We start from the raw sequence: 24231 nt of genomic DNA, 5'->3' as shown, positions 1-24231 counted from the left end.
ATAATTATGGGTGAGATTGTCATTGACAAAAAAGCCAAAATTAAAGTGGATACAAAGAAATAGAAAAGGAAACAAATTTCGAATATCACAGCATGATATTTTATCATGTGGATTGTGAAATACATTCTTAAAAGTGTCATACACATAAACGATGAATAAACTATAATTTATAATTGGAAAAAGACATACAAATATTGTTTTGCCTACCGAAACACACGCACAAAGAAGTATGAAAAGCAAAAGGAAGCATTCAAATAAATAAAAAGAGGGGATAGAACATGAAGTCGTGAATTGTACTTCACTCCAAAGGAAGTGTGATGATAATTTCCATCTCATTAATCTGTGAAAAAAAAATCATTGAGAAGGGAATGTGATAACAAGAGAGAAGAAAGGAAAAGGAAGGAACCAATTGAGTTGAGACAAATACATGGCATGCATCTATTAAACAGCCAAATAGAAAGACGTGAGAGAACACATAAGATGGGTGGAAGAGATTTTATTTATTTATTTATTTATATTTTATATTTTTTTAATATTGTTTTAATGAAGTTTTATTATTATATTGTGAAAAGAGGACAGGGCCAACTCAAGCATTTGGTTAAACCAAAACTAATTATAATCTCCAAACCAATCCTAAGATCCCATGAATGAATCCTACGACCGAAGACCCACCACGCGCCCTTGACCACACCAAAGTATTCATTCATAACCATCACATTCATCACTCTCGTCTTCATTTCCTCACCCTTCTTTTGTTTTTTTGTGTTTTTATTTTTGCTCTGTTTCACTTCTTTTAGGGTTTCAAAGTCTCCCATTCATTCTTCCCTTCCAATTGAAACCCTCCGTTCATTCGCAACTCGATTTCCTCACCTCGATTCCCAGTATTCTCGCTCTAGATTTCTGGTTACGCGATTGCTTTCTGATGCTGTGCCAATTTCAATTTCTTTGCCGTTTGCGAGGGCTGGAATCGGTTGTGGATAGCTGCCAATAACTTTTTTCTGTTTCGTTTCTTTATCACGAAAGAGGAGGTGCAGCTGTGGAAGTGTTTCGAGGTTCAGTAGACAGTGGTTCATGGAGATTATGATTTGAAGTAACCCTAGACTGGCCTGTAGGTTCGTGTTTTTTGGTGATTGTTTTGGGAGTGTGATTACTCGAGAGTTTTTGTTTTTTTGGGGGGCGTGATTGGAGAAGGGAATGGAGAATGGTCACGATGGGAAATTGGCCGAGAAATTATCCGGCTTGAGTGTTAACCAGCACGGTCAACAAGAAGTTCATGACCAATCTAACCTCTCATCTAACAACAATGATAACTTGTATCAGGTCATGAAGGCTGTTGAAGCTGCCGAGGCCACTATAAAGCAACAGGTACTCTGGTTTCCGCACGTTCTTCGTTAAAAGTGTGATTCATTGGGTGGCGCTTGTTCATTATTTTTGTACGAGGTTTTGTCATTAATTTGTATTGCCATGCGGTCCAATTTCAATGTTTTGATTATGCTTATTTAATTGTGTATTTGCGTTTATGTGCTGTGGCGCTTGCTTGGAGTTTTTGTAACTGACTATCCTTTAGGTATTGAAAAGCCAAAGGTTGAAATTTGGGTCTACAATAACATTAGGAACCCTTATCAGTAGGGATAGAGTATGACTGGTAATCAAGATCTTAAATTGTAGTCTCAGTCCTCGATGCTGTGGAAAATTACAGACAAATTCACTCTATGCAGACACAAATGTGGTCAATGCTGCCACAAGTGTGGTGGCTTGTGTTGCTGTTGTGGACATCCCAAAAACCGAAACGTTGTTGCTGAAATTGCAATCATTTTTAAAAACTTGCTTGTATTTAATTATAAGATGATGTGATATATGAACCTCATCTGTCGTCCCTCTTGATTCTTTCTCCCTTCCCCTCTTCTGCCTTGATTGCTCCAATGGGGTTTCAACTTCTGTTATGCCCTTAAAAGGAGAGTGCTGCCCCCTTGCAGTTCTGGTTTTAGGTTCACTTTGGTACAATGAAATGGTGGCTTCTTTCATATCATACCATGTTAGACAAGGTATTAATAGTGCAACATGTATCTTTTGACAGGTAGAAGAGAATGACCGGCTTAAGTCTGAACTTCTGAGTAAAGTTAAGGAATTGGAAAAATATGTAAGTTTTGTATTCCGTGCTGGCATCTGCTTCATTTATTGAATGTTTATTCTGTTTGTTGTAATACAGGCTTTCTTCTTGTTTTCATTTGATTGCTTGGTTGTGTACTATTTGCTTTCTGTCTCTCTGCTTTTTTCAATCTTAATTCCATTTTTGCTTGGGTTAGAATTGCTAACTGGAACAATTTTAGCTGAACTGAGGACACTATTTGGTTTTCAAATGTCCAAGCTCTAGATTATCAGACAATGATAGACTACTTATATTTGTCCAAGATTGTATATGTAATGTGAGTGTTTTGGATTATTTTGTTTTCATTAACTCATAGAAGATAGTTACAAGGAGTTTAGATGGTAAGTGGTCCTTCTTAATGTAAAAAGAAGACATAAAAAGAGGAAAAAAAAGGGAACAAAAATGGTGTAAAGCTTCCCAATCCCTCAACATATATTGCGATTATATTCTAATTTTTTGGACAAGCAATTCAAAAAGCAGAAGTAATTTGAAAGTAAAATAAAAAATTACCAGTTAAACACCTTGTTATTTTAATAATAGGCTTATCCTAACTAAGAGAAAGTTGTAATGTTCTCTTGGATACAGCGGTTTCCACTATTATCTTTTCTTATATGTCCACGTATCCATCATCCATGGATCAACATTGACCTCCTTATTATGCTACATTTATTTTCTTTTTTGCTTTTGTTGGTGCTTCACTGCTCAGAATTCTCCATGTTAGAGAGCATCACTATTTTTGGTCTTATAGCTCTTTGGTAGAATTTTCCTTTGGAAGGGGGTTTTTGACTACCGATTTCCTATAATCTCTGAAGCTTTTCAAATTTAATCCACCCAACTTGAATCTTATTTGTGACATGACCATCAAAATCCTTATCACTCCTAAGCTGGACTCAAGAAGGGCAGTGATGATTTTCAGATTATTACTGTTGTACACCTAGAATGCAACAATGAACAAGGGGCAGAAACTGATACCATGTAGGAATAGTTCTTGCACTTGAAGAAGTGCTATAGTCCATGCACATAATGTAATGTGATGAAGCAAATTCAAGAATTGAATTATGTGCTTCATCTGCAAAATCAAGATGTCTACTCCATAAAGCAATGTTTTTCCATGAAATTAGATTCTAAAAGTTTATCCTCCATTAAGTTTCATAAGTGTTTTATTCTCTTTTTGTGATCTACGACTCTTGAAAATGTAACATTATTTTTGATAAAATATGAAATATTATTTGAGAGGAGTAAATAGATTCTTAAAAGCACTAACTTAGAAAAAAACTGCTAAAATATCTTGTGCACTTTTTGCTTTTTGGGCAGAGGAAAAAAGAATCAGTGGACCAAAAATCAGATTTGGTTGCTCCATGGAAGGAACGAGATCACAGATCTTATGAAGCTCATCAATCTGGTCCTTCTATAGGTATTTGAGTATATCAGCTGAATGTTTACAGGGGCCTCTTTTCTAGCTGATCTTACCAGTATAACTAATTGTCCATCAATAACAAATTTCAAATGGATGCAGCCAGAGGCAATACGGGTGACCATTCCGATAGCAGTCAAATAAATGGAACATTTAGAGTGCAGCCAAACGACCAGTTGCCTCCGGATAATATAGGCTACTCTCACTTGTCTTCACCATCTACAAGGTCAGTCTCTCCAAGCAGGTATGTCATGTCTTATTTATTCTATTCATAAGTAGTGTTGAAGAAGGGTTGTGTAATTTTGGAATCCTGTATTTGCCATAGGCATCTACTGGAAGGAGATCATGATCCTAGATTTAATTCACCTCAGCATGGTTTGATGCCTGTGGCTGAAGCAAATAATAAAAATAATAGCTTATTGAAGCAGGTACTTCCTTAAGTTCCAAATTTCATATTTAATAAGAGGTCAATATTTCTGGAGTCATGTGTATTTATTTATGATCTGGCTATTAAGATTCAGGAACATGAAGAAGAGATCATCCTATTAAGGAAACATCTTGCAGATTATTCTGTAAAGGTAAAAGGTGTACAATTTATTTAAGCTGTTATGCATATATCTTTAGAGAATATTTTGCCTCAATGTCCATTTTAGTGTCTGATAATCTGTCCATTTTTTTAGGAAGCGCAAATACGCAATGAAAAATATCTCTTGGAAAAACGCATTGCATATATGCGTCTGGTATGCATGAAATTTTGTTGACGGCTGTGAAATTTCTTAAGCATCTTTATTCTTTACCTTTTGATCTTTCCTTGTATTTGATTGAGCATATGCTCAAATGAATCATTTGTAATATCGCTGCTAGGCCTTTGATCAACAGCAACAGGACCTTGTAGATGCTGCATCAAAAGCTTTGTCATACCGACAAGACATTATTGAAGAAAATATACGTCTTACATATGCATTACAGGTTATTTTTCCTACCTGTTTCCTCGTTATTGGTGTGTTAAAATTTGGATGGTTTCTATAAGTATTTTCAATGAGTCTCCATGGACAGTAACTTGTACTGTTATGTGTTTCAGAATCGGTTTTTAAGTTTTTGCATTTTCTTTTTCTTGCCAGGATGCACAACAAGAAAGATCAACATTTGTTTCATCTTTGCTTCCACTTCTTGCAGAATACTCTCTGCAGCCACCTGTTCCTGATGCACAATCCATTGTTAGCAATGTCAAGGTCAGCTTTGATATGTTTCCTTTAAAATTAAGTGATGCTTCTACCCTTATATAAACATTTAAGAGTATAATCTACAAATATTCTTATATAAACACTTAATAATCTACAAATATGACACTTGAATGTCTTTAAGTCTCTCTCTTATGCTGCCTAGAAGAAAAACCCTTGAGGCTTTACTATGTTGAATGAAATAAGACTAATGGAGGTAGTCAGAGATATTCATGAATCTGACTTCTCTTTTCCTCATTTTACATAAATTTTACGCTGGGCTCTGTTTTTTATCAATTAAATTACATACGAATAAAGAAAAAACGTATTGAATTACAGAAACAGAATAATCGAAGACTCAATGACTGTATTTTCTCTTAATACAATGCAATAGCTGGTGAATATCATGGAATTAGATTGGAAAGATATGGAATACATAGATACTTAATTCAGAAAGCATGAGATAAAATGTATATTTATTTCCAAATGAAATAAAATAATTGTGATAATGATTTCAAGACCTGTCTTCCTTATGGTTAACTTAAAAAGGCAAGCCAATAAAATCCGTGCTAACCCATGATTCAACTCAGCGTTTGAAGGTCTTTATGAGGAAAATTAAAGGAATTGGGAAGAGTTAGCGAAAAGAATAATTCCATAAAATGCCATTGTTTGAATTTCAACACAAGAAATAATTATGTTAATGTTGAAAAGATTTCAAAAAATGATAAATTTCCATTCCTGTTGAGACCCAAGAGAACTGAATTACAAAAGTTGAGATGGCAAAGATGATAGTGTTCCAGTGACAGTGGGTTTCCGGTCGTGTGACCTGTTTTTTTATTTTAATTTTTAATTGAGATCTTTTGAGTCATTACATTGCTTCAATTCAATGGATGAGATTTGGTGTGTTGTGCCACTATCCAGTGTTGCTATTGTAGAATTGTAGTATCTTTCTGATTTTTTGATCATGTTCTTAATTTATCAGACAAATATATTACCCCTTTTGTACCTTAGACTTGTCTATAGAATCTGTACGTGCACAGAATTATAATTAATTTATATTTTTCCTTCTCCTTTATGGTATCAAGGCCCTAGATATACTCTTGGTCCTATCGTCCTGGTTTCTAGAAATGGAGGGAGGACCAAGGGACTTATCAGAATGACTAAGTGGAGTGTCATAGTGTAGAGCCATCTAGAAGTTAGCTCTTGGTGAACTGAGATCCTTCATCAATTACAGATATGATCTTAGTATAGTCAATAAGGCTTACATAATTTTCACCTTATATGCTGGTGCTGTGTATGTGTTATGTCTTAAGCTCAAATTCTCAGTGATATTTTAAGAATTTGATTTATACAATGATGTGTGGTTTATATGGTTGATCTTACATAGTTGTGTAAGGTTACTGCTGCTGCTTTTGTTTTGTCTTCCATTATCTGTGGTGGGAGGAGTATGAAAGTGAAGTTGTGCACCTCCGATTTTCTCAAGTAGTGTCTGATATATTACATGGAAAAGTCTTTTGGATCTCTCTGTATGAAAGGTCGTATGGTGATTATTGAAAGTGTTGTCTCTTTGTCCTCTTTTTTTGCAGGTTTTGTTTAAACATTTGCAGGAAAAACTTCTTCTAACAGAGGTATGTCGGGTAGAACTTGAGTGTGTTCTATTCTTTAGGCACTTTTATAGTTCGATTTATGGTTCAATAGAATCTGTGCTCAAGTTTAGTTTCACTAGGCAGTAGATGTTGCTGAAATTTTGAAATGTTTACTTTCCCTTTTTCGTAGAGGAATTGATTTTATTGGTTATATTTGTCTCTTACAGTCAAAGCTAAAGGAGTCACAGTATCAATTGACACCTTGGCGTTCGGATACAAACCATGCTAATGTTGCCACACAATCTCAATCGATTGGTGCACCTTTGGCAAATTCTGTATGTTATTGTGTAATATTTGTCCCATTTCTTTGACATGCTTAAACAAAATTCTAATAATAGCATTTTTTATCAGAATAGAAACAGCCTTGAACTGGTACCCCAGCATATGTATTCTCAAGTAAAGCCTCAGGTCTCTGTTGATGCTCAGGCAGGCACTGATTGGGATCTATTGGGTCGCCACCAGAATGACTTCAGTGGTGGTGTGGCAACAAGTGTTGATGATTTGGGGAGATATTCACCTCTTGCAAGCAGGTGAGCCTGGTCAAATGGAGACTGCTACTGTGAACTGAATGTATTGGTGGGTTCTGTTTTCATGGTATCTTTGTTAAAGTGGTCCTGATGCATGAAATTATTTTGTTTCATTTGACTGAAGTGGATGTGGATAAACTGTTCTTAACGGATGAAATGTTATTATTTAAACTTGGAGACTTGTCTCCATAACGTGACATGCGACTTTTATGGCTCCATCATTATATAAACCAATATTACTGTCATTGTTATCGGAAAATGTAAAGGCTGACTATATTTTCTATTGTTCTTCAAATAACTGTCTTAGAAAAAAATAACTTGTGGTTTGTAGATTGTTAGGATCTCACATTGACTATATATATTGGAAAAGTAGATCTTATAAAGGCTTGGACAATCTGTATGTGAACTAGTTTTTAGGATTTATGTTGGGCCAACTCAAATTTATGATGCTATTAGAGCTTAGCATAGATGTGATTCAAATTTATGATGCTATTAGAGCTTAGCATAGATGTGATCTTGGGTCCCCTTACCTGTCCAAATTTCTACTTGGCCTCGTGGTTTTCCTAGTGCACTAAAAAACGAATTCTGCAATCTCCTTGTGGTAGATATTCAATCTTCAGGTGTGAGGGGATTACACATCTAGTAAAGAATATAGATATGGCCGAAGTAGAGCTTATAAAGGTTGAGACAATTCTCATCTCATGAGCTAGTTTTGGGGTTTATTAGGCCTGACCTAATTCAAGACAAGTATGCAATTATTGAGGTCTTGAATGAAATTTTTTTTGTGACATTTAGCTGCCATTGGAACAGTGATTGATGTGTGCATTTAGCTGTCCTGTCTGTTTTAAACTATAAAGTAGGAAATTCAATTAATATCCTCTGTATTGTTGCAAATTGCTAGTGGTACATAGTATTGTTCTAACTGTAGATTGTGGTATAATTGGCTTTGATATCTAGGTTTAAAGTTGGCATAGACGATTTTTTTTTCTGCAGTCTTACATGTAGGCTTATATAAAAATTGTTCTTAAGTGTTACATGTTTGGTAGCTCAGTTCTTATTATTGATTATCTTTGTTGCCTGTTGTAGAAAATTTATTCAAGAGCAGGTTGCCTAGTTAGCAATGTGTGCCTTAGGATGATATATTGTTCTGACAACCCAGGTGTTCCAATATAGATACAATGCATTTTTGCTTGGTTTGAGAAAAAAATGGTCATCTAGCTCGCTTGTTTCATATCACCTAGAATCTATGTGGTCTCTCACAGATTGTTATTAAATTTTGTTGATAAAAATAGAAATTCTCCCTTGGTTTGTGTCTTACAATTTGAGAAGGGCTGTAATTTGTTAGGGAGTTTTTAATAAAATAATAAATGCTGATTTATATGATTTCTCACTTTCTGTTTATCCATCTTTTCTTTGTCATAATTTCCTGAAGTTGAACTAAGTTTACCAGCAGGTGTGTATTTTTTAGTTTTGATATTCAAGTAGTAATGAAAACAGGATGATAAAATTTGACATTCTTTGGGCTGTTGGAAAATGACATCTTTGCTCAATTATATTGGTCATTTCATTTCACAGGAATTTATCATCCCGTGACGCATCCACCCACCTGGTGGTTACTCAGGGTGATACCCATCCTGCACAGTATGGAGAGGAAATGACTAACAAACAGGTCACATTTCGTGACCCTGTGAGCAACACTGAAGTTGATGATCCCGATGGAGATGGAACTCATAGTGAGAGAGAAACACCTGCTAATTGGAGTTCTGGCAACACTCCTTACACAACCACTGTTGATGATCCCGGTTCTTCATATTCTCCTTATTTACCACCAGTTCTTGAAGAACCTTCGTCTTCTTTTTCTGAGGGTAAGAACTAATTGCCTTTTAAGCTTTACTATACATTCATAGCCTTGCTGTTGGCTATCGAAAGTTAAAATAAATTATGCTGCAGCTGCAGATGAAGATCCACTGCCGGCTATAGAGGGACTTCAAATTTCAGGTGAAGCCTTTCCTGGAAGGGAACTTCAGGCATGTGGATACTCCATCAATGGCACTACAAGTTGTAATTTTGAGGTGCATTTTATTTTTGAATAATTTGGATCTTGTTTCTTCTTGCTTGGTTTTCTTAAAGATTTTTCCATTATGTAGTATTCATGTTTGATATCTATTCTAAGCATTTGACAATTGACGTTACCTTGTGTCCCTGTTGGACTACCAGTGGATTCGGCATTTGGAAGATGGTTCCTTTAATTATATTGATGGTATTGTTATACTTCTGCATAGGATTATATTTTCCTTTTTCTTCTTGTATGTGATGAACTCAGTCATGATTTGTTTAACATATAGGGGCGAAGCAACCTGCCTATCTTGTCAATGCTGATGATGTTGGTACATTGCTTGCCATTGAAGTCCAACCCCTGGATAACAGGAAGCGCAAGGTACTTTTTTTCCTCCTAATATAATGGAAATCTTACACATGTATGCAAAAAGAAAAGGGAGCCTTTATAATGTGGAAAGCCATCTGGGCAACCCAACAACGAATTAATAATTTCAAGTACTGGCAACCAGTGACTACTATTTGTAATTTTAATTGATCATACTGTTCATTTGGGTATATTGGGGTTTGAGGTTTGAATGGCTACTTTTTATAATCTTGGTGAATTCCGTTTCTCACTTTGGACATTGGGTATAGGTCCGAGTCAAACCACATCAATTTCCTTGTCTCTCCAATTCCCTTTGTTTTGCGTTTACCTGATTGCTAAAGGAGTTATCTAATCACTATCTTTCTTTCCAAGAGAATTTCTCTTGATAATACCCGGACTCACTGTCTTGGCAGTGTGGTTCATGACAATCTGGCATGAAGAGACATCAAAGACTGATAAGCTAGGTTGTCATAGGTTTATTCATTTAAAATTTTCTATGTATTTGAGTTTAGAAGTCCACATAAAGCAACTTGAACATCTGTACTTTATTTGTGTAAGAACATGCAGATTTCTTTATTCATCAATTCACCCAAGAAAATCCTTTACCATTGGGATCATTAGCATCCTGTTCTTGAGTGAGATTGAAAATCTGCTAGGTGTTCTCAAAGAGGGTATATGTAAGGTGAGATAATAACTCTAAATGCAAACTAACTCTAAATCACTTGGATGCAATTTGTGGGGTTCTGTATTGTGTGTTGAGAATAAAGAAAATAGGGATTGAGATTAATCTCCCTTGTGTATAAACCACACATAGGGTAATCTATTTATAATAGAGAGAGGTACAAGTAAAAAGAGTAACTGAAAATAAAAAGATTAAATAGAAGATATTGTTTGATATTGTGGTTATCAATATCTAACAATATCTTAATAATATCAAACAATATCTAACACTCCCCCTCAAGTTGGAGCATACAAATCGTATGTGCCAAGCTTGTTACAAATATAATCAATTCTAGACCCCCGTAAAGACTTAGTAAAAATATCTGCTAACTGATCACTTGAGTTAACAAATTCAGTCTTGATGTCTCCAGACAAAACCTTTTCTCGAATGAAATGACAATCAATCTCAATGTGTTTGGTCCTCTCATGAAAGACAGGATTAGAGCTAATATGAAGAGCAACTTGATTGTCACACACAAGTGTCATTTGAGTAACATCTCCAAATTGTAACTCTTGAAGCAATTGCTTGAGCCAAACAAGTTCACAGGCAGCAGAGGCCATAGCTCTATATTCTGCTTCTGCACTGGATCTTGCTACAACACTCTGTTTCTTACTTTTCCACGAGATCAAGTTACCACCAATGGAGACACAATACTCAAATGTAGATCTTCTATCAGAAGGAGATCTTGCCCAATCAGCATCTGAATAGCAAACAACTCTTGAATGGTTATTAGAACCATATAACAATCCTTTTCCAGGGGATCTTTTAATATACTTCAAGATACGAATGACTGCATTCCAATGATCTTCACATGGGGAATTAAGAAATTGGCTTACCACATTGACTGCAAAAGAAATGTGAGGACGAGTAACGGTAAGATAATTTAATTTTCCAACTAATCTTCTATACTGCTCAGGATCAGATATAGGCTCCCCCTGATTTGGTAGAAGTTTAGTATTGGGATCCATGGGTGTATCAACAGACTTTGAACTCACCAACCCAGTTTCCTCCAGAATATCCATGGCATACTTTCTTTGAGATATAACAATACCATCATTGGACTGTGCCACCTCAATACCCAAGAAATATCTGAGTTTGCCAAGATCTTTTGTTTGAAAATGGTGACAGATATGTTGTTTCAACTGAGAGATATGTTGTTTCAACTGAAAATGGTGACATATACTATCAAGTAAACACATCCAGCACTCGAGTGTTGATAAAAAACAGAATGATCTGTTTCACACCGAGTCATAATAAATTGTTGAACAACATTGCTAAACTTTCCAAACCAGGCCCTAGGAGATTGTTTTAGGCCATATAGTGATTTGCGAAAACGACATACCATCCCAGAAGACTCTCCTTGAACAACAAACCCTGGAGGTTGCTCCATATAGATTTCTTCTTGCAAATCACCATTGAGGAAAGCATTTTTAACATCCAGTTGATAAAGAGGCCATTGTTGAAGAGCAGTCATGGCGATAAATAAACGAACAGAAGCCATCTTTGCCATGAGGGAAAAAGTATCTCCATAATCCAACCCAAAAATTTGAGTATAACCTTTGGCTACAAGACGAGCTTTGAGGCGATCAATAGTACCATCAGGTCCAACTTTGATAGCAAACACCCACCTGCAACCAACAACAAATTTCCCAGATGGCAACGAGACCAGTTCCCAAATTCCACTATTATGAAGAGCACTTAATTCATCTACCATGGCCTGACGCCAACCAGGATGGGCTAAAGCGTTACGGACAATTTTTGGAATGGTCACAGAAGGAAGAGAGGAAAGACATGTATAAAAAGGTAATGACAATCGATGATAACTCAAAGCAATATAATGGGGAGAGGGATTACGGGTAGAATGCATACCTTTTCAGAGGGCAATGGGAAGGTCAGACTCAGGTGTCAGAGCCGGAGGAGACAGAGTAGTTGGCACTGGAATGGAGTCACATGGTGGTGGTTGTGATCGATTACAACGACTATAAACCTGAAGAGGTGGTGGAGGAGCAGGTGACTGTGGAGCAGGAACCGAGGGTGAAGAAGACACAGTAAGAGGGTCACAAACAATAGGAACATTAAAGGTATTAGAAGAGTTGTCAGGTTTGGATGGAGTCAGAGGTGAAGATTGACTCTTAAAATAAAAGGAGAACTCATTAAAGGTGACATCTGCAGATACAAAATAACGGTTAAGAAAAGGAGAAAAACATTTCTATCCTCTTTGTGATCTTGTAAACCCTAAGAAAACACACTTATGTGATCTAGGAGAAAGCTTGTCAAGACCAGGACTAAAATTATGAACAAAACATGTAGACCCGAAAACTCTTAAAGGTAAGGGATGAAGAGGTTCATGAGGGAATAAAATGGAGTGAGGTATGTTATTCTTTAAAATCGAAGAAGGCATACGATTAATGAGATAACAGGCAGTAAGAATGGCATCACCCCAGAAATGTTTAGGAACCTCGCCATGAATTAAAAGAGTGCGAGTGGTTTCCATAAGATGTCTATTTTTACGTTCAGCTACACCATTTTGTTGAGGGGTATAAGCACAAGAAGTTTGATGCAGAATGCCGTGAGAAGCCATAAATTGTTTGAAAGAATGAGAAAGATATTCACGGCCATTATCACTACGCAAAACTCTAATAGAAACACCGAATTGAGTTTTAATTTCATTAAAAAAAGATTGAAAGATATGAAATAATTCTGAAAGATGTTTCATTAAAAATAACCAAGTGCATCTGGAGTAATCATCAATGAAAGTAACAAAGTATTGAAAACCTAAAGTAGACTTAACGCGGCTAGGACCCCAAATGTCAGAGTGAACAAAGGCAAAAGGGAACGAAGCATCACGTGTGACACTACGAGGAAAAGAAGTACGAGTATGCTTGCCTAATTGACACGACTCATAATCCAAACGAGACAACTTGGACAAGGCAGGGACAAGCTGTTGTAACTTGGCAAGGCTTGGATGACCTAACTGAGCATGAATAAGAGAGGGAGACTCCATAACTGCACCAATGTGTGTAGAGGGACGGAGATGATAAAAACCATGAGACTCATATCCTGTGCCAATCACCTGTTTCGAACTCCAGTCCTGTAAACAGACAAAATTGTTGGTAAAAGAAACAACACAATCAAGAGAACGAGTTAGGCGACTGATGGATAACAGGTTAAAAGGAGACCCAGGGACATAAAGAACATTATCAATGGTTAAAGAAGGAAAAAGATTAGCAGTGCCAACACCATGAGATGAGACTCGAGAACCATCAGCCAATGTAACAGAAGGTAAAGGATTAGTAGAGGATAAAGAAGAGAACAAAGATTTGTTACCAGTAATATGATCAGTGACTCCTGAATCAAAAACCCAAGGACCAGGAGAAGAAGATTGAGTCAGACCAACAAAAGATGTACCTGTGTGAGCAACAGATGCAGTGGAACTAGAAAACTGTTGATCCTTATACCATTTGAGAAATTTGTTGTACATAACAAGTATATCGGATGAAACAGAAGAGATTTCAGAACTAAAAGAGGCAGCCGAAGACGCCATGGAGGAACTGGAAGAGACGCGGCTTCGAATGGCGCGTGAGGGACGATCAAAACTGTATGGTCGCCGATCGGAACTAACACTCCGGCGACGACGACTCGGCGGCGACTTCGGCAGTGGCTCCGGCTCCGGCGACGGCTCCTGCGGCGGCTCCGGCGCCGGCGGATCCGGTGGCAGCAACGGAGGTGGCGGCAGAGGCGGAGGCAGCGATAGCGGAAAAAAAATAACCTTAAGCTTTAGATACCATGTTGAGAATAAAGAAAATAGGGATTGAGATTAATCTCCCTTGTTTGATATTGTGGTTATCAATATCTAGCAATATCTTAATAATATCAAACAATATCTAACATTGTGCATTGGGGGAAACATGGACAATGTTTCTTGGCAAACATTTGGGTTAAGACTCAAAACTTACTAAAGGAAATAGACATTGAGAGAAAACCAAACCATCCATGTGATATGTAGGAAAATTATAGCCAAATTCGCCAAGCACATTAATGTCTTCTACTAGTTCCCCTACCATTGATCAGAGTCTGAAATCAAAGAGGCTCTGATAGGTATGAGCGCAGAAAAGATGAAAACATAGACAAACTGGATGAAGGAATACAGGAGGGTCAAGTTAGTGGAAACAGTACAGTCCACTGTTTTTTCTCTTATGGTTGTTTCGTCTTTTGTCTAATACAAAACTTAACCGCCAAGTTTCCACAGTTGCATGTGAAATAGCTGCTAGATTTCATTTTTTTTTTTTTATAACAAATTAGCAGTAAGAGAAAATTTCCAACTGATATGTAAGCTGTACTCTCCAAAAATTGAGGCAGACAATGTGGGATTTCCTAAAACCCCACTCCACAAGTACTTGTCAAATTAGGTGGGTGAGCCTTCTAGAATTAGCAATTGCTAAGATGAGATGTAGACTCCGATACAATGTCAGATTTTATCTTAAAACCAATTGGTATTAAGTGAAGTTGCCCAACACATATATAATCCAAGAATTGAGGTAGGCAATGTTGGATTTTCGAACAATAGCTGGGCATTTTCATACTGTACAAAAGAAATTTGAGGATAGAAAAGAAAAATAAAATAGTAATGCATCAACTTAGACCCAAAAATTATGAGCAGTCAATTTAGTCTCTAAAATTATATAAATGTCATTTTATTCCTTTGAATTATCAAACCATGACCATTTAAGTCCTTGAAGTTATCAAATGACTGATATTTTAGTCGCTAAAATTACTGCCATAAGGACTAAAATGACTTTTCTTTGGTGATTTTAAGGACCACAATCACATTTTTTGTAATTCTAGGGACTAAATTTCTGGTCCTTGTAATTATGTGGATTGAATTGATGGATTACCTAATGGGGTTATTGGAGGAAGAAGGGTCATACTTTGACAGAGGAAGAAGAAAGGGGGAAGGTGTAAAGAAGTTATTAGGCACACATTTTTGACACAGAAGCATCTCCACTGGAATTTTTGCCTCGTTATTGAGGGAATGACATTTAATATTCCATTTTATCATTTACAGAAGTGCTTTAACCATTGAAAAGAAATCCAAATTTTTGAATAAAACAGGGACTAGAAAAAAAAGTATTACTAACCAAAACAAAAACTGACCTATTGTATAGGGACTAAATGTATTAAGCTTGTATTTTAGTTGCATGCTAGTCTGAAAGGACTTATTCATAGGTAAATTTGGCTGGAATTTACTATCAAGGAGCTAGAAATCTAACATAACTGAATTCCTTATTCTTAAAACTTTTGGTGTGGCTGGGCATCCAGCTAGGATCCCTGGTAACAGACCAGTCTTATGTATTGCTCCTTCTACTGGATGGGTCAAATGCAACAGTAAGGGGCTGCCTAGGCTCTCTGGGTACTGCTGCCTGTGGGAGTATATTTTGGAACAAAACAACATCAATTATGGGCTATTTTTCTCAATTCCTTGGGTGCAATTTGCCTTATATGCAGAAATTATGGGTGCTATTTTTAGAATCGAGAATGCTTTCACCAAAGGATGGTTTAGGCTCTGATTGGAATGTGATTCTCAGTTAGCTGCCCAGGCTTTTAAAAATTCAATTATTGTTCCTCGGAGATTGATAAGTGGATGTCTTTACTACATGGAGAAGACAAAACATATAAATATTCATGTTACTCGTATCTTTAGGGAAAGAAACTTTTGTGCGGAAAAGTAAGCCAATTTTGGTATTAGTGCACAGTTCTATACATGGTGGGATAATATACCTTCCTTTGTAAATCTGGTTTTTCCAGAGATAGATTTCAACTTGTTATAGGTTTTCTTGGTAGGTCTTGGTCTAGTCTTTTCACTTTTATTTTTTCCCCTTTATTGTATGGATTGGGGTGCTGCAGATGGTTGTTGTTAGTTGTGTTGCCAACATAGCAATGAACATTTGATACTTTAGCTCTACCATTTTATTGAAAGAAAATGGATTAAATATGTTTTTGGTTCCTTAACTTTTAGTGAAAATTGAAATGAGTCCATCTTTGAAACTTTGGACTAATTTAGTCTCCAATTTTTAGAAATGCGTGAATTTAGCTCTTTTAATCAAGTTTTGTTAAATTTATTTGACGTTTCTTAACTAACATTGAAGCAAAAATGTGTCAAATGGTGTAAACAATTCAAATTCTATTATGAAATGTGTTTAAAACGACATATAAACTTAATAAAATTTGGTTAAAAGGACTAAATTCATACATTTTTAAAGCTAGTGGACTAAATTTGGCCAAAGTTTCAAAAAGGATTTCACTTTTTAGTGAAAGTTAGTGGACCAAAAACATATTTAACCCTATTTTAGTTGTAAATTAAACTTTTCATATATATTTTTTTCATTATACAAACATTTTCAATGTTATATGCTGTATTTTTGAGTTAAAAATAAGTACTTTGATATTTTAATATTGTGGGTTCGGTGTGCTTAGCATAGGAGTATTGTGCATAATGCTTATTAAAGTACTTAGCTATTCTGTATATATACAATTGTAGTATGTAGTCAGAGCTGTTAGCGATAGGTAACAGTGACCTTATGTAACCTTTTCGGGAAAGGGCTAGCTATACATACTTGTGTAAGTATCTTTTGTGTTGTAAGTAGCTAGCTATACATACTTGTGTGAACTTCTCTTTCCACTAGTGAAATGAATACCATCCAGTTTGTTAAACGTTTCTCTTCTGTTCTGTCCGTCTAACATGGTACAGAATAAGTAATTTCATACTCTAATAATGCTTAACAAGTAACTTCTGATGTGGGAAGCTAAATCACGATTCATGGATATGTGTTTTGTAAATTGAATTAGACAGCATTTCTTTTTCTGCTAATGGTTGTCTAGCCTTTTATTATACTGAATCTTGTGCATTCTTTGTGATTGTAGGGAGAACCTGTGAAGGTTTTTGCCAATGATAGCAAAAAGATCACTTGTGGTGAGTATATGTATCATAATATTATGATGTTCAGTTGTTGCTACCTGCTGTGTAACTTGAAAGATATATTTTATAGAGAAGTGTTATGCATTAGGGTGATTTACTGTAAATCTGTGATTATGCTCCCGTCATTTGTCATGTCATCACGTGTTGTAGAAAAAGAAAAACATGTATAAAAGGACATGATGGTTGTTGTGACTAGTGAGAAGGAAATTGTTATATTTATGGTATGTTTCATAGTTAGGAGGTAAGGAAAGGGGTTCAAGAGAGAAGGAAGGGTGAGACAAGATGGTAAGCCCTACCCTAAATATCGGAAAATATCAGGGACCTAAATATCTTCCACACTCGTTCACTTGACCTCCGACTCACGAGACTGTACTGAGTCCATTGAGTTCTTTCGAGTCTGGTTTGAGTTTTCTGAAAAACAAGTTTACACACGAGTTCATTCATGACCCAACAACACTGGACTTCTGAACTCAGAAGGGTTTACAACGTGGTTATCAAACTCTTGGGTTAACCTGTTAACCCTTTCAAGTTTATGAGTCCAGTGTTGGATCACAAGGAACTCGTGCTCTAGAGTCATTCTAGAGCGAACTCAATGAACTTGGTACAAACTCGCGAGTCAAACGTTGATGAACAAGAGTGGAAGAAAATACCAAAATGATCTACACATTGGTCATTTAGTTTACTATTATGATTTAGGTTGCGATTCATACTTGGATGTTCGTCTTTCAAAATCTGTTCACCTTCAGTCGTCACCTCTCCTCTTCTCTCACCTTGTCATCACATTCTGTCCTTGCCATTCTTGCCATCGCTTTGCCTTGCCATACCTTAGCCTCACCTAGACATCGTGTTTGTGCTCATTTTTTGTTGCCCTTTTTTGGTTCGACCTGTGGTTGGAGGGAGGGTTTTCAATTTGTGGCTTTGTTCTTTTAGAAGCTGTGGCTTAGTTTATTTAGGGTGGTGTTTTCAATTTGGGGCTGAATTTAATTAGGGTTCTGTTTTTATCTTGTGGCTTCAATTTAATTAGGATTTTGTTTTCATTTTATGGCTTCAATCTAATTTCCGTTTTATTTTTATTTTGGATTTGCATTCAGTCTCGATTCGGGTTCATGCATGTGGAATTTGTATCATGAATGTTTATTTATTTTTTGTTGAATTTTCTTATGAAATGGACTTTTACAACTCTACGAGTTGAGTTTATAGATAGATCTTCCACGAGTTTAGATAAACTTTCGAATTTGATAAACTTGGTTTATGGGTTAACCGTAGAGTTCGATAACCATGCTCATGGCTACAGGTTGCTGTTCTCAAAACATGACAAATATTTCTGATAAAATATCTTGGCTGCTATTAGAGAGATACTGATGAGTGTTGTTCTAAACTAAGGGGGTTTGATGTAGATAATTCAGTTAGTGTTGTTTATTAGATAGGTAGTAAGTGGACTGTTAACTAACTACTTGTAACTGTACTGTAAATAGTAATATAGTATTGTGATACGTAAAAAATGAACATTAAGCCTAACTCAATCTGTCAATAATTAGCTTGCAAGTAAGGTTTGAATGCACTTATATATTACAATTTAGTTGTATATTTAGTTGATATGAGATTTCTAACACACTCTCCCACTCTCAGGACTTGACATTTTAAGTGTGAGACTAGATATTTCTGGATGTCATGATAGGCCTATTAAATCTTGTTAGAATGTTGACTTTAAGCCTAACTTAACTCATAAAACTAGTTTGCAAGGTGAGATTTACACTCACTTATATATTATAATTTGGTTATATATCTAACCGATGTGGAATCTTCAATTGAGACAAATAAGTATAAGGAGGGATATTATTTCAACTTTTATGCATTCATTGGGCTGAAGATATCAATTTTTTTTTTTAAATCATAATATAAGACTTTATTAGAATAAGAGATTAGAAGCAAGGAGGATAAATATTGTCCAGAAAAATTAAAAATAATTTAGTCTTAACTGACCTGTCTGCTTTGGACGTGTCATACATGTCTTGATTTGAATAGTGTTATAGCTTTTTCTTTTGTCTCTCTTTTTATCTTCCTATATTGGACTGCAATTTCTGACCAGTCATAAATAGTTTATTGAGTTATTCTCCTTTCGTATTTGTTTTCAGATCCTGAAATGCAGAACCTCATAGAAAAGGCTTTTTATAGTGGACATGCTTCATATAGAGTTTCTCATTCGGTAATCCAATGAAAGTAGTTTTCATATTGCTATGATTTTCCTTCAAATGTCAATGTCAAAATATTATTTTACCTATTAGTCTTGTTTATGAAGAACTCCTAACAGTTTCATTAATATTTTTGGCTTGATATTTCAGACTGGATATCTTGATATATGGGAACCAGCCACATTGGCCATCAAGAGGGAAGGTTACAGTATCAAATGCAGTGGACCAAATGGAGTTGTTATAACAGAAAAATTTTCACCGTCCACCCAAGTATGATGGTTTATTCTTTGATATTCTGTTTGAATATTTACCTAGATTATTATTTAGGAAACTAAGTATAATTCATGTAATTCCCTTTCTTTTTTTTTATATGAAATCTATCATTTACTCTCGTGAAAGTTCCTTATGCTAAAAAGAACTCAAGTCTCACGTGGCTAAAAATAGATTCTGAAAAGTTTACGTAAGTGAAGGACAATCCTAACAACAAAAACTGATTTTGTAAGATTGAGTTAGGCTAAATCTTTGATGAAACATGCTGGCAGTGTGGCCTAATGTTTGAAAATGATAGTTATAACAACACACCATGTTTAATCTCAGGGCAATTAGGTTTATCTGAGCATATTTAGTTATCTAGAATAATAGTTATGTTGTGATTACAGACTACCAGAAATCGTAAGACGCATTAAACTGCAAAAGATTTGTCTTTTCAACTTTATTGACTGTGTTGGATGAACCGAGTTTTCTCATCAGATAGATCATTCATGTACCCTGCTTATTTCTCAATAATAGAACTTTTTAGATAGTTAATTTAAATTCTAAGTAGTCCCCCATGTTTTTTTATCTTTCTTTTTCATTTATTAATAAATTTTTGCATGTGGAAGCAGATGATTGTTGTTCTTTAGAATCTCAGCATAGTGGAGATGTCAAAGTGCATAGTGGTGATGTCTAACATGAATTAATAAAAAAATAAATAAATTCTAAGAAGTATGATGTTGCCAAGTTTGTGATTGTCTGTTGAACTCTCTAACCTTTGGCTGGAGTTATCTCACCTGATAGATACCAGGAAATCCAAAAAGAGTTTGTGAAGTTGACAATGAATAATTTTTTAACCTTATTTATTTCTTGATGACAATTTGTTAATTGTTGAAAAAGAATTAAACTGTTTAGATATATTATATTTAATGATCTTGAGTGGTTTGCTAAATTTTATATATCCACTCTTCATTTTCTTCTGTAGGTTGTGATTCCATATGGACACGCTTCAGAATTCATTATTATTGGTTCCAGTGGTTCTGAACACCTTTTAAAAGCAGAAAACAACTCCACGGATATCAGTGGGTAAGTATTCTCACGGTTGTCTTGTTGTAATAGTAATTAAGTTGCACATATGAAATGTTCTTGTGCAATATTTCTTCATTGACTGGAAAAAAGATCATATTATCTCATTGTTGTGTTTTATTACTTGCTAATGAAAAGGGATCATATTAAATGGAAAACCTTTGTTTTAATGGTCTGTTAGGTAAGAATGTATGCTTATGGAATAATTTTTTTGGAGCAATTCTTAGATGCAGTTTGGCTTTTCTCTCTAATTGAGTAATAAGATCTGGGTTGACTTGACTTGGCCTGAGAGAGTTACTGGGCGTTTCATATGCAAATGTTTCAGCATTGACTGGAAAACTGATCCCCTCATGGGATTTCACTATCTTGCTTTGTTTTATTATCTGCTTATGGAAAGTGATCGTGTTAAACAGAAACCCTTTTTTTTATTATGTATGAATGTGTGTATGAATAATTGGATATTCTTAGTTGCAGTTAAGTTTTCATTTACATAATTGAGTAATAATACATATATCTGGATTGACTTGACATGAGATAACGGCGTAACTTTTAAACTTGAACTAACCTAAAACTTCAAAGTTTTGAACCCTTTTGAAGACACTAGAAAGTCCTATCTCCGTTCTCTCTCTGAACAGTCTCTTGGATAGAAAATAGCCGTAGGCCTCTTTGGTTCTTGATGTTTTTTGATAAACGAGACTTCATATCAGTTGCCAAACATGATTTTTGTGCCTGTTGTTGGTTACTTCTGCATCATTCGTTAAATTTAATACTGGCCTCGAGCAAAATTTTAATAATTTTCTTCTGTAATAATATACTCCTTTAATTTTTGTAATCTTCATCACCAAAATTTCGCTGCAATTTTGAGAAAATAATTCCAGTTCTTCTGTCAGTTTTGGATGACAAAGGCAAATACATTTTTGGCTGAGGATGACAGTTAATTTTTGTTCTCTGTTAAAAGCCGGTGAAGATATTCTTCATAATATATTTGAAAAATTCTATTCCTTTTTTAAATACCGCTGCTCCTCACTCTCAACTTTTTGCAACCTCAGTTGTGTAGACTATTATGGAGAAAGAGAACGAGACAAGTGAATAAACTTGTATTATGTTAATTTTATTTGATTTAAAATGCGTTTGGAAATTGGAATTTTTTTCTTTTCTCTCAGCAATAAAGAGAAATTACCTTTTTAATCAAGAGAAGTGTCCTAGGTCAAGGTTTATATTGTTGCAAATTGCAGTTTGTAATCTTGTGTGATTTGTTTATTTCTGATTTTTTTTTTCTGTTTTGTCTTCTGCTTTTAATATTATTTATGTTTATTCCTTTTGCAGTGCAAGAGATACTATTGTGCTCACTTTGAGATTATTCATCCTGAGGAGGGTATATATAAATTTTCTCCTGAATTTATTTACTGATTAATAAAAAAGCCGTAGTTTATATATATATATATATATATATATATATATGCTAGAATATTTCCATTTTGCCTCAAGTTTGCTTGGCATGTCATTGATAAACACTTATAATTTTTTTTTTCTTTCTTGAAATGCACCCATGCTCCTTGCTACGTTTGTTGGTAAACCAAAAAAATAATAGTAATGAGAGAAGTTAGAGAGCATCAGTTTTCCAACATAGTAAATTTTGTTCAATTTAATCCGTCATTATTGTAATGATGAACTCTATTGCTTCTTATGTAGAAACTATAAATAACTAGCATTGATATATATGTTCCCTGCTTGGGTGGTATAGGATTGTGTGAAAAGATTCCTTTAGTTCCCGTGATTTGAAGTCAACTGAGCTTAATAGGTTTATGATTCTGACTTATTGCTTCAATTCCGAGAGTTTTATTGGAAAGCCAGAAAGAATGTGACTTCATCTGTTTGGTTTATTTCTTTGTTTTTGGAGTATAATATTGAGTTAGCATGGAAGATTATATGTTGAAGGTTTGTTCTTATTTTTGTCTTGTGCAGCCTGGAGAGAAAAGGAGAGTAAAGAAAAAGGGATTATTCTTCTGAGAGGTTGGCAGAAAAACTCCGCGGTGCGTGGAATATCCAGACAGAGATTGGGATGGGGAGTTGTGTTTTGTGTGCTACCTAAAGTTTTGCTCCTTTTCATATTCTATATAATAGGGCAGAATTAGCTTGATCTGTAATTGTGAATTTATGCAATCATTTTTTCTTTTGTTCAATATTTAGCAATTCTTTTTAGCTCTGCTCTTTGCCATGTAAGTCCATTGTTTTACTGCATGCTGCTCTTACCATTTTTGTGCATCTCTTTGCGTGGGTGCCTGCATCCACATGCTATGTACCCCCACTTTCATTTACTAAAATGGTTCAGAGAAAATGATATAGTTGCCATTTGAAATTTAGTGAAACATGTCTCATATGTCGTAGTCGTGTATTTTTAAATAAAGCAATCCTCTTGAAATCCTTAGTGTTTCTAGTTTGTCCACAGACAACTTATTGAAATTATTTCCGCTCAGTCCGACAACTGTTATTGCAAAACACCTTTTGAAGGTATCCAGAAGGAAAAAAAAAAAACCCATGTAAAAATTGTGCCATTGTTCGATTAAGATTTGAGCTCATGGTCATATTTAGCTAGACCCAAAAATTGTACTTTAAAATGTTTTATATTTATTATAGGGACTATAAATACTGAATTTCCTTAATATTTTTTTGAGTAAATTACAACTACAAGCTTACAATTCTTTTCAAATTATACTTATGTTCCTGACTTGTCATAATTACAATAACTAACCTTATTAAGATGGTAACGAGTAATGTTTTAAAAATCCAAGAGTATGCATGTATAATGTAAAAAGAGGTGACATTGTAATGTTTTAAAAAATAAATGGTAAGTTCGTATAGAATTAACAAATTTTTTAATGTCAATGTAATTTGGGAAAATATAAGTCGCTACCATTGTAATTTGCTTTATTTTTTAAAACACAATTAATTTTTACTTGCTTTGACTTTGGTTATGAGATACTTCCTTGGAGAAAATAATTTCTTACCATAATTTTTTTATTTGAGCCTGCCTCCTAGATCTCAAGTATACCAACACTCTGATTAATAGATAACACTAAAAGTACACATTTTTACTATTTTTTTAACAGTCTATAGAAAGCTACATTATATGTGAACCTAAGAAGTGATGATTTAATTACAGTAATAGTTTCTATCTATTTTGATGTCTTCGTACGACATTGATGATAAACTCTAATAATGGAGTTCAAAGGTGAAATCTCCAAGGTGTCAAAGATGACAAATTTTGGTTCGATGTTTTCTTCCCAAGAGTATACGAAGCGCAAGATCATGATGGAACCTTTATAGGCCAAAAGAGTATACAAATGAGATATTAAAGAAGATCTACATAGATAATTGAAAAGGTACCATCACTCAAATGAATCACCAGTAAAAAAATTCAACAAACAGGATAAAATTGATAAGGTGGATGATTACTGTCCTATAGAACCTTAATTGGTTGCTCAGTATACCTTATAGCAATCAGAACCAATATTATGTTTGTAACATGAATTATTTGAAAATTTATGAATTTTGTCTGTGAAGTGCATCATTACACTGTCAAACAGATTATGAAATCTAGTAAAAGGAGTACTATAAACTATGAT

At 35.0% G+C, this 24231-nt stretch overlaps 1 protein-coding gene across 5 annotated transcripts; it reads left to right on the top strand.

Moving 5' to 3' along the window:
* The first annotated feature begins 651 nt into the window (after nucleotides 1–651).
* LOC114191511 lies at nucleotides 652–22968 on the top strand. Of its 5 annotated transcripts, none has more exons than XM_028080715.1 (22): nucleotides 652–1365; nucleotides 2078–2140; nucleotides 3464–3563; nucleotides 3666–3807; nucleotides 3889–3991; nucleotides 4079–4141; nucleotides 4244–4303; nucleotides 4428–4532; nucleotides 4685–4795; nucleotides 6370–6411; nucleotides 6597–6704; nucleotides 6781–6959; nucleotides 8532–8821; nucleotides 8913–9028; nucleotides 9174–9216; nucleotides 9302–9393; nucleotides 17021–17069; nucleotides 19211–19281; nucleotides 19418–19537; nucleotides 20505–20605; nucleotides 21932–21980; nucleotides 22571–22968. In XM_028080715.1, exons 1-22 carry the CDS (start codon nucleotides 1195–1197, stop codon nucleotides 22613–22615), a joined length of 2223 nt encoding a protein of 740 aa, XP_027936516.1. In that variant the 5' UTR covers nucleotides 652–1194; the 3' UTR covers nucleotides 22616–22968. The 5 variants fall into 5 exon arrangements, with proteins under 5 accessions (XP_027936516.1, XP_027936519.1, XP_027936518.1 ...); XM_028080718.1 differs by having other exon boundaries at nucleotides 653–1365; nucleotides 3666–3789; nucleotides 4085–4141; nucleotides 8907–9028; XM_028080717.1 differs by having other exon boundaries at nucleotides 653–1365; nucleotides 3666–3789; nucleotides 8907–9028.
* Nucleotides 22969–24231: the final 1263 nt, after the last annotated feature.

Source organism: Vigna unguiculata, chromosome 7 (genome assembly GCF_004118075.2).
Source record: "Vigna unguiculata cultivar IT97K-499-35 chromosome 7, ASM411807v1, whole genome shotgun sequence".
NCBI classification, from domain to species: Eukaryota; Viridiplantae; Streptophyta; class Magnoliopsida; order Fabales; family Fabaceae; genus Vigna; species Vigna unguiculata.
This window is presented reverse-complemented; position numbering and strand designations above follow the sequence as displayed.